Here is an 18,908-nt window from a genome sequence, read left to right on the forward strand (position 1 = left end):
ACACAAAGCAAAATATAAAACCTGTACCACTACCCGTGCAAACAGACAGTTTCAATACTAAATTGAGGGCGGAGGGGCAGAAAAGTTTATGGTAAATGTATCCTGCAGATGCCTCCACAAGACCCCCAATTACCGTGTCCCTGATCCTCAGTCTTTTAGCTTCAAGAATGGAACTAGACTGCACCTGAAGACTTGGGAAAAGATTTTAGCTCTGGGGGACATCGATTCTCTTCCACTTCTAATTTCTATGCCTCTAATGATCCAGATGAAAGACGAATTGAGGTTTTGTTGGGATGCTCTTAAAGTTATTTGGTGATGTTACAATTTATGCTCATCTTTCTTTAAGTTCTTTTTAATTATATGAAGCTTTCAAAGCAAGGTTTGGACTATGGAGTTAAAAGCAGAGAGCTATGAAACTTTCTTCTCAATTCTTTCCTGTCCTCTTTCTTTTATTCACAAAGCAAAGTCATCTACAGGCACCAAGCCCTCCTTTCTGGGTCTATTTACCACCCACATGCATGTAATTTGGAAGAGGAACACTTGTACATGGGCCTCTTTGATTAGTTCCTTGAGTAGGATTATTGAGAAATCTGGGGTTAAAAGGCCTTAGCTCCCATCTACTAAAGACACATTCTGCCTTCTGTCAGTCAGTAGCAGCTGGGAACACAGCCTGCTGCTTCTAGGGGTCTTGAAAAAAAATGGTACTGATGAACCTAGTTGCAGGGCAGGAATAAAGAGGTAGACATAGAGAATGGACTTGATGACATGGTGTGGGAGGGAAAAGCTGGGGCGAAGTGAGAGTAGCATCGACATATATACACTATCGAATGTAAAAATAGTTGGCTGGTAGGAAGCAGCAGCATAGCACAGGGAGATCTGCTTGGTGCTTTGCGATGACCTAGAGGGGTGGGATAGGGAGGATGGGAGGGAGGCTCAAGAGGGAGGGGATATGGGGACACGTGTATGCATATGGCTGATTCGCTTTGTTGTGCAACAGAAACTAACAGGGTATTGTGAAGCAATTATACTGCAATAAAGATCTATTAAAAAAATAGTAGAAAAAACAAAAAGCAAAAAAACAAATGTTACTTAAAAATGAAAAAAAAAAAAAAAGTGAATCTCCTCCCTAACTTCTTGTTTGTTTCTAAGGATCTGGCCCTTTCCTAGCCTAGTTTCAGAGGCTTTGTTCCGCTGTAGACCAATGTCTACTGTTCAAAGGCTCCAGGGTCATACCCCCTGTCTCTAGGGTCATACCCCCTGTCTCTAGGGAATCCCTTCGTTTCCTAAGACCCAGCCTTTGGGTCTGATTGGCTGAAAGACCAAGCCAGAAGAGATACCACATTATTCCATTATTTGATGAATTCCAGTAACTCTGTCCTGCCCTTGCTTTTCTGTTTCATTCCCCAGAAGAGAAGACCCTTACCTGTCTCCACCTGGCCGAGAGCATTTCGAGCAACTGTGGAATCTGCTACATCTCCACTCATCTTGATATCTGCAGGGAAAACACAACTGATTTTAGTAACAGGTCACAATTTTTCTCGCTATGACATATGTGGCTTTAACTAAACAGCGAAGATGAATGTGTAATTACAACAAGCATCAGACTTTCAAATTCCTGATTCCTAAACATACAACTATTAGAATATTCATAAGCTTAGGGCACATATCCCCTCCTCCCAGACTTGCCTCCTTTCCCCCTTTCTCCAGTGCTACTGCAGGGTCTGTCCCCTTTGCATCATTCATTGCCACTTCCTTCTATCACCAGGCTCAGTTGGTAAAAATTTAACAAGGGGAAGGGTACAGCGGAGGGTGGGGAATGGGGGAGAATGCTTCTCATTCTCCATCCTCATTTCCTTTGGGATTTGGGGAATGTCTGTTATTTTTTAAAGTAGCATAAGAAATAGCCATCTCCCGTCCTCCCCCTCATAATAACGCTACCCTGGGAGGTAAGAGTACCCTTGAACCAAGGCTTGCCCTTCTCATCCTTTTTAGCCAATCCTGCCTCTATTCTCTGCTTGATTCTCAGAGGTCAGCCCACTGTCTGGTGATCAAACCCTAGTTCCTGTGTGGCCCTCCTTGGAAACCCTTACCTTCTCTCCTACTCCTTCAACGTTCTCGGTAAGAAAGGGATGGCAGGCAGGTCAGTGCCCCGAGGAGAGAGAAGACCTACACAAGGCCCCCTGTCTCAGCCCCCAAGTGCTGTGGGTCTGGCCTCTCTGCCCTGCTTCATTTCAGTAAATTAAACATTTACCCACAACAGACAGCTGCCACTGCCTAAGAGGCCCCTAAGTCTCCTCAAGGGTCAGCAAAGAGAAGGAAAGAGACAACTTCGAGCTAACTCACTCTCAGCTCCTCTCCTTATGAAACCACCCAAATACTGAAGCCGTTAAAGGCAGAAGAATATTTTATTCAAATCATGTTGACCACCCCCCCCCCCCTTCTCTGGGGCAGCACTTTAACTCTTTCAAACCAGATACAGTCTTGGTGAGCCAATTTGCATACCGGGCTCCCCAGCCAATGCTGGGTAAGCAGGCCATCTTAATTTGCGCCACGTAATCGGGCAGTTGACAGTCTGGATGCCTGAGGTCTGGAGATGATCAGGATGAGGGAGAAGGGTGGACCTCCGCCCCAGGAAAAGCAGGAAGAAACCGACTTTTATTTCTTCTTCTTCTTTTTTTTTTTTTTTTTAGGGCAATGATGTGTGTGGCTCTGGCAGAGATTTAAAGTGTGGTCCCAGGGGGTGTAGTGACTGCAATGCAGGAGGGGTGACTGCCATGCCAAGCAAGACAGAGATGGGGAGTCCCAAGGTTCTCCAGCCCTTGGAACACCCCAGGAGCATGGGAGGGAGTAAGCAACCTTGGAAGCCACTGTAGTTTGAGGAGTAGTTTTGAGACCAGTCAAAGTGATGACTCCCAGGTAAATACCTGGAGCTCCGTACAGCCCTCCCCAGACATCCACACTGTCCTGCGTGGTTACAGACCTCTGGGGGAAACCCTGCAACCACACTTGCCACCCCTCTCAGTGCACTACATTTAAGAAGGCATTTCTCCAGCCTAACCAAAGTCCTTCCTGCTGCAGTTGGAAACTTTTTGTATGGTCTGTCATGCATGAATATGCAGAGTAACTAGTGTGGGCCACCTGGACACGTCTGCAAAGGGCTTCTGCTACTCCACGCTTTCTGCTCCAGTGGGGAAATGGGCTTAGCTTTGTCCCACCCATGAAGTCCCACACTGGAGCTGGGCATTGCCTATTACAGATCGGCTCAGTCACACTTCCCCATAGGGATCCTTCAACAGTGCTGAGAAAACGTCAGAGACTGCTGGGAAGGGGCGGGAGGGGGTGAGTGCTTACCCTCAGTGGGCTTTTAAACCTGCTTCAGTAGCGCCGAGAATTCAGAGCATGGGTTTTGACAGCAGACAGACCTGGATTTAATCCCAGTGCCATCCTAACTAGCACAGGGGGACCCCGGCCACATATTTGAACCTCAGTTTTCTCAGCTAAAAAAAAAAATGAGAAAAATGATACTTCCCAGAGTTATAGTGAGGAGCAAATAAGATACTGAATGAAAACTGCCTGGCACAGTTTCTGGCACAAAGGAAGCACGTGATAAACGAATTAACTAAACAGATACTTAGGCTTCGATGGGAGTCCCCTTCTCCCATTACAGTAAACAGCTTTGGTTTTTCTGTCTAAGCAATATCGTAATTTGTCCTTTACCTGGGAAGCCATCTGCATTCTCCAAATTCTGACTTCATGGGAAAAATGCTCACGGGGACAGGGAGAGTTGAAGAGGTAGTGAGGGTGGGATGATGACCAGGTATTCTGAATCAACTTACTTCAAACATCTGACGTTTAAGAAGGGTAACTTTTTAGCTAAACCATAATTCTATGCCTGTAACCCAAACACTCCCCCAACACCCATTCCCTGCACCACCTTTAACTCTACCCAAAAGCCATCTCTCTGATCTTTTAAATTAGCATAAAAGGTGGTCCTGGGCTTCCCTGGTGGCGCAGTGGTTGAGAATCTGCCTGCCCATGCAGGGGACACGGGTTCGAGCCCTGGTCTGGGAAGATCCCACATGCCGCGGAGCGACTAGGCCCGTGAGCCACAACTACTGAGCTTGCGCGTCTGGAGCCTGTGCTCTGCAACAAGAGAGGCCGCGATAGTGAGAGGCCCGCGCACCGCGATGAAGAGTGGCCCCCGCTTGCCGCAACTGGAGAAAGCCCTCGCACAGAAACGAAGACCCAACACAGCCAAAAATAAATAAATAAATAAATAATAATTTAAAAAAAAAAAAAAAGGTTGTCCTAATCATGTCTAAAAATAACTTTTGAAGGAGTCAAAGGCTCCACACTCTGCCAGGACATGTACTCATTGGATGTACCCATTATGGGAGCAACATCGTGATACTTTGGGATTGCACAGGGGTTTGATTCTGAATGGAGGGTCAGGCTGAGATGATCTGTAAAACCTCTTAACTCCCAGCAGCAGCCCCTCCTTACACATCTGTGAACCAGGATGTGTGTGTGAACCTGCGGGAGCAAAGTCCACGGGGCAGCACTTCCCCAGGCTGCAGGCTGAGTGTCCACAGTGTCCTGGACCTCCTGGGCCCAGGCTATGCCAGGAAAGCAAAAGGCCCACTACTCTCTCTCCTACTGTCCATCTTCATCTCTTCGGAAGGGACTGGAATTCCCTCCTTGCTTCTCCCTCCCGCACCCACTGCTGCAGGCACTTCTACCAGAGGAAATTCAAGGGGCCCACCGGTCCTACTTCTGAGCTAGCCAGGGCTCCAACTCTCCTCTGGAGGAGATGCCTCTCGTCTCTTCTTCAAGAGAAATGCACTTCCTCTCAAGAGACCTTCCAACCCAATGGTCCTGAGCTGGAACTGGTATCAGTCTGTGAGACTTGATCCTTCTTTCCCAACCCTGACAGGGAACAGCTCACAGTGAGGAAAAGGGCAAAAAAGAGATGCTCTGGGACTAACCAGGTGTCCCCCTCCGGCTGGTTTCCCACTGTTTCCTCCATCTCTTCTCTCCCTCTTGAGTTTTCTGTCTGACTCTTGTCTACCTGCCTTGGGCCTGGGAGGGAGGAGCCCCTCCTTAGCCGGGATGCCCCTGTGTCTGGTGACCTCATGCCCGCTCAGGTGTTTGTGCTCCCACGTGAGAGGTGTTCTACAAAATACAAAGTGCTGAGGTCTCAGGCCAACCTGAATCACGGCTGGTATCCAGGTTATCAGAGCAAAAAGATGGGCTGACTCAGGGGCCGCAGTGCTTGCGGAGCTGCTGAGTGGGGGACCTTATGCACTACTTTATGTGCCCCTGCTCCCCCTCCATCCCCCCCAAACTGTTGCAGTAGATCAATGGAGGGGGAATCCCCAAGGGCCTAGGACTGGGGATTTACAGGGCAAGTGCTGTTTATGAAGCATCTGCAGGACACAGGATCGCTGGGAGGGGAAAAATAGGGCTCAGAAGAGACCAGATTTCCACAGAGAGGATCCTGGACTGAGAGACCCTAGAGAGGGGCCCACAGGGAGACACTCCATAGACGGATCCTCCCTCAGAGACCCCACAGCAGGGCCCTCGATGACAGACCTTACAAAGATGACCCCGGACTAAAGAGCCCACTGAGAAGACCCAGCAAAGGGAGCCCTCAAATGGAGACCTAGTCAGAGAGGCCCCACAGAAAGTCCCAAACTGAGCGATCCCTTTGAGGTCTCCAAAGGGGAACCAAACACCACAGAGGGGCCGGGAAACCTCACAGGGAGGCCAGACAGCCCTGAGGGGAGATAGACTACAGAAGCGGGCTGGGGAGCAGTGGCAAGCAAATGTAGAGAGATGACTCAGGTCACCCACCCGAGGTAGACAGGTAGACGGAGACCCCACCTGAGGAGTCAGTGCACCCTGGGTTTAGCTCAATCACCCCCTCTGTGTCTGCCTGCAGGGGACAGGGCTGGGGGAGGTGCCCGGGCTTCTGAAAAGTGTCAGCCTGGAGCTTCCTCCCAGGCCAGGCATGGAGGGATGGCCTCCTCACCTCAACCTCACCCTCTCTTTCCTGCTCTCGGCTAGATCCTCTTAGCCCCCAGGCGGCCTCCCTGCTGGGTCCCAGCTGCCCCCCCTCCTCCCACTTCCCCCAGAACAGGAGCCTCCAGTAGACAATGAGGTGGAAAACCCCCTGGAAGTCTCTGATCTTGGTCCTAAAGAACTTCCCACTGGGGGCGTGCCTTCAAGTCTTGTTCCCATGCACACCTAGGCCTTCTTGGCGGAAAGTGGAGGAAGGAGAACCCGGGATCTGCCCCCAGCTATGTCCAGCTCCATGGTACTACAAGGTCTGAAAATGGACTTTCCCCAACCATTGGATGATACCCAGTTGGATGATTCTTTCCGCCACACCGAGCCCTCCCTGGCATGTCCTGGCACCTGGGGATCCGCTCAGAGCTAACACCTCACCGCCTGCTGGTTTTCACTCAGCCCCAGCAGGACTGCGTCTGGGAAACTGGGTCTCCCCCGTGCACCCACTGCTGCTTGATTTCAAGGATTGGCGGCTCCAGGATGGGCCAAAGCCTCCAGCCTGCCCTGCTCCTTGGGGTAGGTCACGAGAATTGACTCCCTCACTCTTCCTCCAGAAAAGAGAGGTAACAAAGTTCCTGTCAACAGCCCTGAAGTCCTTAATGAAGGTCATTCATTGGGTGTTGCCCCCTTTAAGAGGCAAGTTGCTGGTTTGAAATGGCCAAATCAGGCTCAGCTTTCTCCACGTCGAGTGCATCTCTGCTCAGGCCCTCAGACCTGCAGAAGGCCCACCCCGACACCAAGACCAACCTCCAGGATTAGTAGCTCTGGTCCTTGCCCGGCTGTGGAAGGACGGATCAGCAAGGTGAATGGAGGGGTCTCGGTTCACTCCATGTCCACAGACCTTTCACGCAGGAGAAACTGACTCCCGGAAAAGCATTTCCATGGCCTACGTTCCCACCCCTGAGGAGAGGAGGGCTTCGTATCTAAATCCATGGGACATGGAACACAGAGGATGCATCTCTCACTGGCCCCCCCCCCACCAGACACAGAGATGGAAGCGCTTTCCCACAGGCCCCTGTGCAGGCTGCTCCTCCTGTGGGGTCCCACAGAGCTCCCGCTCAGCTCCTGCACATGGACCCCCCAGCCCCGCCACGCACCGGCTTACAGCACTGCCTAGACTCACGGAGCAGGGGAGCAGGTACGCCTTCACGGGTGGGGTCTGCTCCACCTCCCCTCCCAACACACCTGGGGACAGGTAGACTCACCTCTGATACACACGGACACATGCTTCCCTAGGCCCTAATCAATACATGTGCACCATGGCACCTGCCCCAGGTGTGCCTCTGTAAATGCCCAGCTCCACTCACTTTTCCTAGGCACCCCCTAGACCTTACAAATATCCACTCTCCCTATACTTCACGTAAATGCCTGGGACACCAAACACGCAACATGTGGATACACGTATTTCCCTCACTTCTGCACTCCAAGGTCCACACCCCTGGCTGAGCCAGTGAGCCACCCTTCTGCAACCAGTGAACAGGGCAACTTCCCCGAGACTACCACAGCTCAGCACGCCCAGGTCCCACACGGCTGCGGCTCTCCAGATGCCAGGGCTCTCCAGATGCCAGGGCTCTCCAGATGTGAGGCTTCAGAAGCCCTCCCACCCTCCACCCCGTAGCCCCTACCTTCATTCTTCCCCAAAGTCCCCCAGACGTACCCTGCGCCCGCCCGCTCCGGCGGACCCGCTATCCACACTGCCCTCTCCTGGCCGCTGGGGAACAAGACCCCCCCCCCCCCCCCCGAGAGCGGCGCCCCTGTCCTTCGCCCCTGCCCGAACGCAGTGACACCTGTCAGAGCTCGCGCCCTCCTCCCCTCACCTGGGTGCATGGGTTCCAGATTCACCATCCTGCCCCAGGCGGGGCCAAAGCCAGCTTCCCCCCAGGCCCCTCGCGTCTGCCCCAGCCGGGCCCCCGGGGAAGCCAGGGTCTCCTTCCTCCCGCCCCCGGCCGCCGCCGCCGCCGCGGGAGCCGCCGCCGGAGCCGTCGCCGCAGCCGTCGCGCGCTCCGCTGCTCCCTCCCGCCCACCCGGGCAGCACTCGGCGCGGCGGGATTGCCACACTCCCCAGGTGAGCGCGCGGCGCGGCGGGGCGGGGGCCGCGGGCCACGCCCCCTGGCAGGGCCCCCGCGCCTGGCCCCCGGCCCAGGCAAAGCAGCGATTTGCATTCGGGGAGCCGGGGGCCGGGGGAGGGGGCAGGCGGTGCTGCCGGGGCGGGTCCTGACCCTGCGGAACACCTGTCCGCCCCGGACCCGCCAACGGCCTCTCCCCACCGCGCCCGGCCCGCCAGCTTGCCCTACTGAGGACCCCCTGGCGGATTAAACAGCGTGGAGGTCGGGGGGCGGGCTGAGCTTCCGTCTGGACAGACTCCCCAGCCCTGCGAGGAGCTCTGAAAGTGTTTGGAGAAGCCGCGGGAGTGCCCTGGGAAGAATCTGGTGTTGGAATCCTACCTCTCAGCCGCTTACCGGCTGTGTGACATGAGACAAGGCTCATCATCTCCCTGAACTCAGTTTACTCAGCCGTAAAATGGGGCAGGTGCTAATCTTAACTGGCATCTATCTATCTGAAGTTAGCAGGTGGTCAAGCTCACCTAGGCCCCCCCCGTGCATCCTCACCACATCCTGGGACCTAGATAGGGCCCAGCTAATTATCACATTTTCTGGGTGAAGATAGTGTCTCTTGCCTGGCCTACCAGGTCCCAGGTTGCTGCGAGGCTCTGTGAGAGTATGATGTGGAAGCTATTTACTAGTGTCAGGGGCTGTGGGACATCCACCTCCTCATTTACAGAGCTGGGAAGTGACTTGTCCAAAGGCACACAATTCCCTAGTGATGGAAGGAACCTGGCTGGGATCAGGTCTCTGGACTCCCACTCCAGTGCTCTCTGCAGCACCCATCATAGACTCGTCACCTGAGCTCCCGCCACCCTTCTCCTCCACTCTTCAGGTCCCAGGAAGAGGTGCCAAGGCGAAGAGACCACCTGCGTATAAGCCTTGAAAGCCGTGTGCCCACAGCAGGACAGACCTCGCCTTTCTTTCCAGACAGTTCTCCCTATCAACCTGCCTACAGAACAAGTCCTGGGCTTTTCTGCCTCTGTGCCTTGTTTGCACTGTCCTTTCCAGTTGGTATGTCCACCCACCATCCACCCCAATAATCCCCATTATAATATCCAGCATTTATTGAGCTCTCAGTGCGTCAGGCACTGTGCTAACCAACACTTGAAAGGCACCTGATCTTGTTTAGTCCTCATAACAACTCGTAAACTGGACTGTTATTATTTCCATTTTACAGATGGGAAAAATGAGGCTTAGAGAGTTTAGTGTGCCCAAAGTTACCCTACCAGTAAGTATCAGGGCTCCTATTCTAAAGCTCTGCACTCTACTCCCTTCGTGCACAATTCAAATGCCACCTCCTTTCTGAAGCTGGAAGTGATCTGATCTATTATTAAATTACCATAATATTTCAATGTTCTTAATAGCCCCGTGGCTCGCTCTGCGGGACTTTTCTTATCTTACTGGCTGTTAACTGATTGGCTGCCCCCACAGCACCAAACACAGTGCAGGGTACACAACGGGTGTCAGAAAGGGCCCAGTGGGTGCCACAGTGGCCCTGGAGGGAAAGTGTTTAACAAGTGCTTCTTCGGATCCACACAAACCACTCTCCCCCAATCGCACCATCCTTTCTTCCCCCCACTCTTGGCAAGAAGGGAGGAGACTTTCTTCCTGTTTCTTCTGGCTGAGGAAAGAGATCAGTAGCTTTTTGGAGGCCTAGTGAACCCAGAGACACGCCCCCAGCACCTTGGCACACTGCCAGACTGTCCCTTCCTTCCCTCCTCTTTCCTCTACTTTCCCTCCCTTCCTCCACTTCAGGTTTGGCCCCAAGCCTGAGGCCATTTCTTATCTACAACTGCACTTCACCTACCATCATCCTAGAAAAATGCCTGCACGTAGTTTATATACCCCTGTGCGCTTGTGATTTCCATATCTCTATTTGCATAGCATTTGTATAGCCATGTTCCCCAAGGGTCTGATTCTCTGACCACCAGTATCTGGAAACTGTTTCTCTTTTCCATGTGCAAAGTTACATTTCTTTTCTGGGCTTTAGTTTTCCAGAAGCCAGAGGAGCATGTACCTAATGATTTCTAAGGGTCTTCCAGCTCTAGGAGCCTAGGATACTGGGGTCCTGGGGCTGCGGGTGGGGGTGGAACCCTTGGGGATAGGGCCCATTGGGGAAGAGATGGGGCATTACAGCTTCATAGTTGGAAGGACAGTTTTGGGTTCCGGACCAGGGGAGGGGGTGATTGGGGGAAGGATGGGAGGGTGAGAGGGGTGGGAGAGAGATAGCAGACAGGACCTCACCTTCATTCATTTACTCATTCATTCAATCCATATTGATTGAATGCTTCCTATAGGCCAAGAAAGTGCTACATGCTGGGCATGTACTTTTTATTTAGTCAGCACACCTTTAGGAGGAACATACAATTTTTAGGTTCCTTTTATAGATGAGGAAGCTGAGGTTCAGGGAGGTTAATGCAGCTAGTAGATGGCAGAGTTGAAATTTAGACCAGGCCTGCCTGACTCCAAAGCTGGTACTTTTAATCCTGCCCTCCAGTGTCTGAGCCTGAGTCTCCTCTTCTCTTCTCTTCCCTTCTATGAGCATACAACTCCAGGTGGAAGGAAACCTAGATAATCGTATGAGGGACCAGAGGACCACAGGGGGTGGGACTTGCCCAAGGTCACGCGACATGGCAAGTAAAGGCAGAGCAGAGACCCTCTATTCTCTCTGCTCCTCCTTCATATGTTCTTCCTGGGCCTTCGAAGGTTGGGTGGGGCAAGGGGCAGGGTTGGATGATTTTTATTCCTTCCCTCTCTGACTTGCTTGATGACCATTTCAACTAGATGAACTGGAACAGGAGTGCAGAAGACCCCTTTGTCCCTCCCTCCTTCATGGAGACTATAAGTGCTTCTGTGGAACACTCATAGTCTCCATGAAATCAGCTCTTTGAGTTCTGGGCAGATGGGAGGTGGGGAAGGTGCCACCTCCGTGGCCTAATACTCCATTTCTCTGTTTAGCCAGGAAGAGAAAAAGCTGTGGGGAAGAGGAGAGAGATAGGGAGTTGCCTGGAGGTTAGAAAGGAACAGAGGAAAGAAATGGGAAAAGAAGCAAGGACAGGAAATTTCAGTGCCTTTGGACATCGAAAGAGCAACATGCAAATTACATACAAATGATATGCAAATGACCCATCACTTCCTCCTTTACCCCCTACCCTCTCAACAGCTGGAGGGCTTTTTCAGAGAGCAGCCAAAGCCTAACTCCAGGATCCTGTTGTCCCCAAACTGTGATCAACGTGGATCCCTCCTGGGGTCCTTCTGGTCCTCCTGAGATTACGTCTGATTCCCCTCGGCTGCACCTCTAGGAAGTTACTAGCCCCCCCAGGCCCCATTTCTGTGTGAGCACGCTAGCAGCTTCTTTTGCTTCAAGGACGGAAGGCTCTAGGAGTTAAGCCTCCCCGTCCAGACACATTGCTGGAAACAGGCTGTACCCCTGGAGGAGGTGCTCGGGGAGCGAGGTGGGCCCGCAGCCCTGTTCCCTACCTCAGCAAAGCGGACTTCTTGGTTGCAGGCCTTTCTGCTCACTCTCGTTTCCTGTCATGTCAGCTGGTGTGAATTGTCAGGACTGGGAGAAGGGTGGAGAGCCAGGCGTCCTGGAAGGCCACCAAGTAACAAGTCCTTTCTAGCTCTTTCTGTCTGCCAGATGGGCTGTAGGGCCCAGAGCATGGGGATGTGGGGCGGGGGTCAGCTCCCTGCCTTGGGGTGACCACAGGGACTGAATCCGTGCTCAGGCTTCCTAAAAGAGCGGATGGAAGGAAGATAGAGGCCAGGGAGAAATTCCAGGCCTCTTTTAAAATCACACCTCAGAGTCAATCTGATGGCACCACTGCCAGGAGGAGTATTGCAGAATAGGGGTGGAGGGGGTTCGTGTCAGGGTGACAGAGTGAGAGGTGCGCCGGGAACCAGAATAAAGCAACTTTCCAGGGAAGTGGATGGGAGAGGACACAGCTGTTTCCTGCCCCTGATATCCCTAATGCTGAGCCTCAACTACAGACATCCCACCCCACCCGTCTAGGGGGAGTACATACAAACTAATTGCCCATTTTGCTCTTGAAAGTTTTGAATAATAGATAATATATGTATTTAATTTTAAAACAGCATAACAATTCTGTCCTCCAATGAACTCTTTTGACCTCAGGGCCAGCATTGGGCCGGGGTCCGGCCACTCTAATCACACCTTGGGGCAGAGTCCTGCCTCAGTCAGCCCTTCCCTGGCTCTCCCCGCCTACCTCAGGCCAGGTGATCCTCCTGGTCCCCTTGGGCGCTCAGGGCAAGTCTAAGCCCAGGGCGCCCTCTTGTGGTGATAGGCGTGTATGATCCTGACTTGAGTCCCCCACCTCCCACCTCCACCCCGCCCCCCACCTCTCCTTCCAAGCGGTCTCGCCGCCACTGTCTCCTGTGGTGCGTGCCCGTCCACGTCTGGGGGAACCACAGGCAAGGGCCCCAGTTCCAGGCCAGCTGGAGATAACTGAGTGTTAGTTTCAGGCTGCTGTTGGGTCTTCTAAGTCCATGCTCCCCATCCAAGGCCAGACTTGACCATGGAAGCCCAGTTCTGGAGTCAGCCAGTCACCGCCTTGACAGGCTGTCAGTCCTGCTGCTGGACAGCTCCGCTGGTTAAAACGTCCCACATCCCACACTGCCCTCTGGAGCTGCTGAGCTCCACGCCAGTCCTACACCCGCAAACACAGGAGGACAGCGCCATCGGTCCCTTCATCCATCTGGAGCTGGGAATTGAGTACCCATCGGAGCTGTGCACTGGGCTAGGGGCAGGGAATGGCACAGAGGCCAGGCAGTGTCCCTGCCCTCAGGAAGCTCACAGGCCGGCGATGCTTGCGGACCAGCGAACAGTAAGTCCCTCATCCTGGGGCCTGTGCTCTACCAGGGAAATAGGGGGGACTATGGGGGCCCACAGTAGGGCACGTCTTACCTGAGTCTGGGGGTGGGCATCAGGAAAGGCTTCTTAGAGGCAGGGACATCTAAGCAGAAATCCCCAGCAAAGAGGAAGGAGGAGGAAGGGAGCCTAAGCAGGACAAGCAAGGGGAAGAGCATATGCCAGGAGGGTGCGTGGCACGGTGGGGGGGGGCTCGCACGGTACAAGGCGGCTAGATCACAGAGTGCAAGAGGTGGAAAACCACAAGTGCGTGAAGGTGATGGTATTTGCACAGGGAGGACCTTGAATCTGGCCTAACTTAGGTGGAAATAATTCACCAGTTTCAGGAGCAGGTGACTTTTACTGATTGCATCACAGCATAGGCTTGAGTGCCACGGCCTGGGGCGGGGGGAGGGGGAGGGAGGAGGAGGAGTCTGGCAAGAAGTTTGACAGTGAGGACACGAGGAGAAATAGGGCAGAGGTGGAGTGGGACTTGGGTTTGAGGGGCTTTTGATTGCACTTTTTAAAGGGCAAAGATTTAAACACTCTCAGCACAGAGGGGCAGGAGGCAGAAAAGAGCGAGATGCCAGGGGAAGAGCAGGGAACACTTCTCCAGAGAGGAAGGGGAAGGGCTGGGATTCAAAACCCTGGAGTCGGGGAGAAGGGACACTTCCCCACCATCAGGATGGGCGGGAATCCTGAAAGGCAGGTATGGATGCAGGGGGTAGAGAGGTTTCTGCTCCTGGGATGCAGGAAAGGAGGGCACTGTGGGTGCAGTGTCCCTTCATCCCACCCCCCACCCCTCTAGGAGTCAGGACATTCTCCCAGCAGGAGACCCACAGCGGGAGCCAGGACCACCAACTCGCCACTCCTGAAAGGCTCTGCAGGCCTGGGTCCTGAGGTAGCTTGTGACCCGCCTTCTCTCTCCCTTGTTTGACCGGAAGCCCCCTGAGGTCTGGACCTTCTCCCAGGGAGAAGCATGTGGGCCTGTGCCGTCCACCTCACTTTGGCCCTCTTCCCATCCACCGTCCATCCTTCTGGGTCCCCATCTGGGACGGCTGTCGTCATCAGGATCTCTACAGGAAAACAATCAGCTGAACTCAGAGGGCCTTTAATGAAGTATTGCTTATTTACAGAGGTGCCAGCAGGGTTAAGGGACATTGAGAAGCTAGGGCTGAAGAGGAACGAGGAGGAGTAGTTGTCCAGGAGTGCAAGGAGATCTGGAGCCTTGGAGGAAGGAAGCCAGGGCCAGACCTGTGGTGCTGAGGAAGTAAGGGGCGGGGAATCCAAGCCCCAGAGTCTCTTTCATCCTGCCCTCTGACGTCTGGTGCTTTTCCTGGCTGAGCCAGAGGTGAGAGAGCCCAGGGGAGACCGATCCAGAGGTCGGAGTCCTGGGGCACAGAGCAGGGCAGAGGGAGGTGGAGAATGCAGGGGGCGAGGGGCAAACGGGGAACCAGCACGGCCAGTCACCTCTCTCTAGTCACTTGTTCATATCGGAGGATAAACCCTAGAATGCTTTGATGCTTCTCACAGTCAAAATGACCAACACTTGGCGATAATATAAAGTGATGGCAGGTGTGGTAGTTAATTTTCTCTGTCAGCTTGGCTAGGCTAGGATGCTAGTTTTTGGTCTAACACTAGACTAGGTGTTGCTGTGAAGGTATTTTGTAGAAATGATTAACATCTACAATCAGTTGCCTTTAAGTAAAGGAGATGACCCTTGATAATGTGAGTGGGCCTCATCCAATCAGTTGAAGGCCTTAAGAGCAAAAACAGCTTTCCTGAAGAAGGAATTCTGCCTCAAGACTTAACATAGAAATTGAATCTGAGTTCCCAGCTGCTGACCTGCCCTACAGATTTCAGACTCAAGGCTGCCACATCAACTTCGGCCTAACCTGCCAGCTGCCAGGACTTGGCTGGTCAGATCCCCAATCTCGTGAGCTAAAATCAGTCTGTGTGTGTGTGTGTGTGTGTGTGTGTGTGTTTGTGTGTGTGTGTGGTTGACCCTTGAACAACATGGGTTTGAACTGCCTGGGTTCACTTATCTGGGGATTTTTTTCAGTGGTAAATACTATCGTACTACATGATCCACAATTGAATCTGTGGATGCAGAACTGCGCATGCTAAGGAACCGCAGATATGGAGGACCAACTATAAATCATACTCAGATTTTTGATTCTGTGGAGGGTTGCTCCCCTAATCCTTGCCTTGTTCAAGGGTCAACTGTATATATATGTATACAGTTGTATATATATATATGTATGTGTATATATATATATATATTCTGTTCTGTTTCTCTGGAGAACCCTGACTGATACAGCAGGAATGTGTGGAAACAGGGCCTCTCACACACTGCTAGTGAGAATGTAAATTTGGACAGCACCATTTGGAGGTGATTTGACAGTATCTACCAAATACTGGCCATAGGAGCCAGTCGATTGCCCATCAGTAGCCAAATGGCTAATATTCTGCAGTAGGATACCAGGCAGCAGTTACACAGCGAATGCCAGTGTCGGGGAAGACGTCTAGAGAGGCCCTCTCTCTTAGTGGATGATGGAATTGGGGGCTTGGAAGGGGTCACCCCAAGGTGACCCAAGGTCACCCAGAGGTGGGACTAGGCCGGTACCCACATTCCTCATGTGAATTTTTAGCCTCAAGCTTTGCTTCTGGGGAGCGGCCCCTGCCCCACTTTTTGCCAGATTCCTTGACAGCTCCATGCACGCTATCCAGGTCCCGTGAAGGCCCTGGGCGGAGGTGCTCCAGCTGTAGGGCTCCACAGTTTCCCCACCTAAGACATCCAGCGGTTAACAAGACTGCAGGGAGAGAAGCCTGAAGAAAACCCACGGAAAGTACAGGCCCGGCCACGCTCGGGTGATCCTGCCGGGGAGGCCTGGCACCACTTTTAGCTCCTCTGGCTTGAAGAGGCACTGGTGAGATCTGGTCTCCTAGGCTCCCACCCGAGGGCCTTGCTTACCTTGGCCAAGGGAACCAATCAGAAGCCTGTTCCTGCCAACATCAGTCCCAGGGGAGCTTTGGGAATCACCCACCCACCCAGTACTCAGTGATTGCTGCTGCAGGGCTGGCCCTGTTCACCCTCCCACTGGTGCGCCGTGCTGAGGTTCCAGTGGGCCCATTCGATAAACCCATTTGGGTTGTAAGTGTGCATGGCATAAGAAGGCTGGGGTTGGATTCCAGCTCTGCTCTCATGACTCTCTGACCTTGGGCAAGTCACATCGTTTCATAGGTGAGCCGCATTCATAGGATGTCACAGAATCACTGAAAGAAGCCAGTGAGCTCATTTATATGAAGGCACTTTGTAAACCCTGAAGAAATGAGTACTATTGTAGGAATATTACCTCTCGCAGGTGTTTTCTCACATCCACAAAGGACTTCTGAGGAAAGTAAAGCCTTAGCTCTCAAATAGCTGACCATCTACATCTATTTAACAAGCTCTGAGTGAGTCTGATGCACGCAAGTATAAGACTTCCAATTGGAGGCACCGTGGCAGAGCCAGAGCTTGGCTGGGGAGGTTGGGAGGGTTCTTTGGAATGATGGGAGGCGTGGACTTCGTCTGAGCATAGGGTCAGGCCAAAGTCACAGGGAACCTTAATCCTCATCTCCATGCCCTAAGACCCAGAAGGGGCCCCAGGCAGGGTGGTCTGTAGCGACAGTGTCCAGCAGGCCCCTCCCTGCAGGAGACAGGCAGGCTTGGAGGTGCTAATCCACCCCCTCCCCAAGGAAGATCAGAAAAACACTCCAAGTCTTGAAAACATTACTTTTTAAAAAAGTATTATTCTTGGCTATTTGGAAGTGAGTAGGGAAGGCATATGGTTTGGGGACCACCACCCCCAGCAATGGAGACACACCCACAGAGTTAAGAGGGGTGGCAGATGCCTTCTCCAAGTAATCCCCTCCCTCACCCGGAGCAGGGGCTGGGCAGGAGGTGAAGGAGAAAAAGGCCTGGGGAGGAAGGCCTCCCCAGCTTGCCCCCCAGCACGGCTGAAGCTGGTCCTTGAAAACAGGTTCAGAAAGAGGCACGCCCACTTGAAAAGGATGAATCCCCACTCCCCTACCACCAACTTGACCATCAAGCAAGCCCAGCTCCCAACACACCCCTCTGGCCAGCACAGTTCAAGGGGCAGCAGCAGCCTGTTCTGGGGGTGCTGGGGAGCAGAGTAAGGGGGACAGCCCTGCCAGCCCCTTTCCTTCTCCAAGGCCTGTGAGGAAGGCTCTGACTCCCAGCCTCCTCCCTCCTAAGGAGTTGAGACCCCTGGGACTTGCCCAACACCTGAAAGACTCCAGTCTCTGCCCTGTGCTCACACGGTCCCCTTCACCTTGCCAAATCCCCACCAGCCTGGAGCCTCAACCCACGTCCCATTTCGTCCAGGAAACCTTCCCCAATCAACTCAGCCTGCACATCCCTCCTCCTTGGAAGTCCTCAGTGCCCAGCCCGGCACTTCATATTACAGCCTCTTTATACTAGAAGATACTCTTGAAGTGAAGAGGCCTTCAGGATGTCTGGCTCCATTGTCTCGGGTTTATAAATGAGGAAACGTCTGCTCTCTTCACTAACGGTAACAATATTAATAGCAGCTAACACGGTGAGCACTCACTATGTGCTGGGCACTTGACACGTATAAATTCACTTCAGTCTCACAATTAAGCCCATTTTATAGCTGAGAGAGCTGAGGCACAGAGAGGTAAAGTAACTCAAGGTTGCACAGCAAATAAGAATCATGGCCAGCAACAGGCCCATGAAAAGATGCTCAACCTCACTAATAGAGAAATGCAAATCAAAACTACAATGAGGTATCACCTTGCTCTGGTCAGAATGGCCATCATTAAAAAGTCTACAGATAACAAATGCTGGAGAGGGTGTGGAGAAAAGGGAACCCTCCTACACTGTTGGTGGGAATGTAAATTGGTGCAGCCACTATGGAGAACAGTATGGAGGTTCCTCCAAAAACTAGAGTTGCCATATGATCCAGCAACCCCACTCCTGGGCATATATCTGGACAAAACTCTAATTTGAAAAGATAGTTACATGCACCCTTACGTTCATAGCAGCACTATTTACAATAGCCAAGACATGGAAACAACCTAAATGTCCACCGACAGGTGAATGGATAAAAAAAGATGTGGTACATATACACAATGGAATACTACTCAGCCATAAAAATGAATGAAACAATGCCATTTGCAGCAACATGGACGGACCTAGAGATTATCATACTGAGTGAAGTAAGTCAGGAAGAGAAAGACAAATACCATATGACATCACTTACATGTGGAATCTAAAATATGACACAAATGAACTTATCTACAAAACAGAAACAGCCTCACATAGAGAACAGACTTGTGGTTGCCAAGGGGGAGGGGAGGAAGGGGGTGGGGGAAGGACGGACTGGGACGTTGGGACTAACAAATGCAAACTATTATATGTGTGTGTAACTGAATCACTTTGCTGTACACCAGAAACTAACACAACCTTGTAAATCAACTATACTTCAATAAAACAAAAATTAAAAAAAAAATCATGCCCAGGATTTGACCCTGGAAGTCTGGTTCCAGAGTTTTCACCATATCTCACGTTTCAGTCTATGTCACGGGGTCTTTTACTGCCTGGCTTGCCCGTCTATGTATGTCTCATCTTCTTAAGCGCAGAAATTTTGTCATATCTTTTCCTAATAATACCCACCCCCATCTACATCCTCTCCCCCCAACACAAGGCTGAGCACACAGTAGGTGCTTTAGGAGTTGTCCTAAGATGGGTCACCAGGAGCACAGGGACACTTCTCCTGACACCAGGTGGCAGCATTGGCCAAAAGTTCTCTCAGAACTCTGAGTCTAGAGCTATCAGCCAAGTA

At 52.3% G+C, this 18,908-nt stretch overlaps 1 protein-coding gene across 7 annotated transcripts in view; it reads right to left on the bottom strand.

Annotated features, from left to right (window-relative positions):
* The window catches only part of POU2F3 (POU class 2 homeobox 3), a 78,025-nt gene extending 69,933 nt beyond the window's left edge, over window positions 1–8,092 (bottom strand). For 4 of the 7 annotated variants that reach the window (XM_036862551.1, XM_036862541.1, XM_036862538.1 and 1 more), the window contains exons 1-2: window positions 7,887–8,092; window positions 1,424–1,492 (exon numbers count right to left, since the gene is read on the bottom strand). In XM_036862551.1, the coding sequence (XP_036718446.1) occupies window positions 1,424–1,492; window positions 7,887–7,914 (97 nt within the window). In that variant the 5' untranslated portion in view covers window positions 7,915–8,092. Of the gene's footprint in view, window positions 1–1,423; window positions 1,493–3,351; window positions 3,498–6,816; window positions 7,065–7,886 lie in introns of those variants that run through there. The other 3 variants (XM_036862539.1, XM_036862540.1, XM_036862547.1) reach the window with 3 other exon arrangements.
* Between the last annotated feature and the right edge of the window lie 10,816 nt (window positions 8,093–18,908).

The sequence above is a fragment of the Balaenoptera musculus genome, chromosome 8, assembly GCF_009873245.2.
Source record: "Balaenoptera musculus isolate JJ_BM4_2016_0621 chromosome 8, mBalMus1.pri.v3, whole genome shotgun sequence".
In the NCBI taxonomy this organism is placed as follows: domain Eukaryota; kingdom Metazoa; phylum Chordata; class Mammalia; order Artiodactyla; family Balaenopteridae; genus Balaenoptera; species Balaenoptera musculus.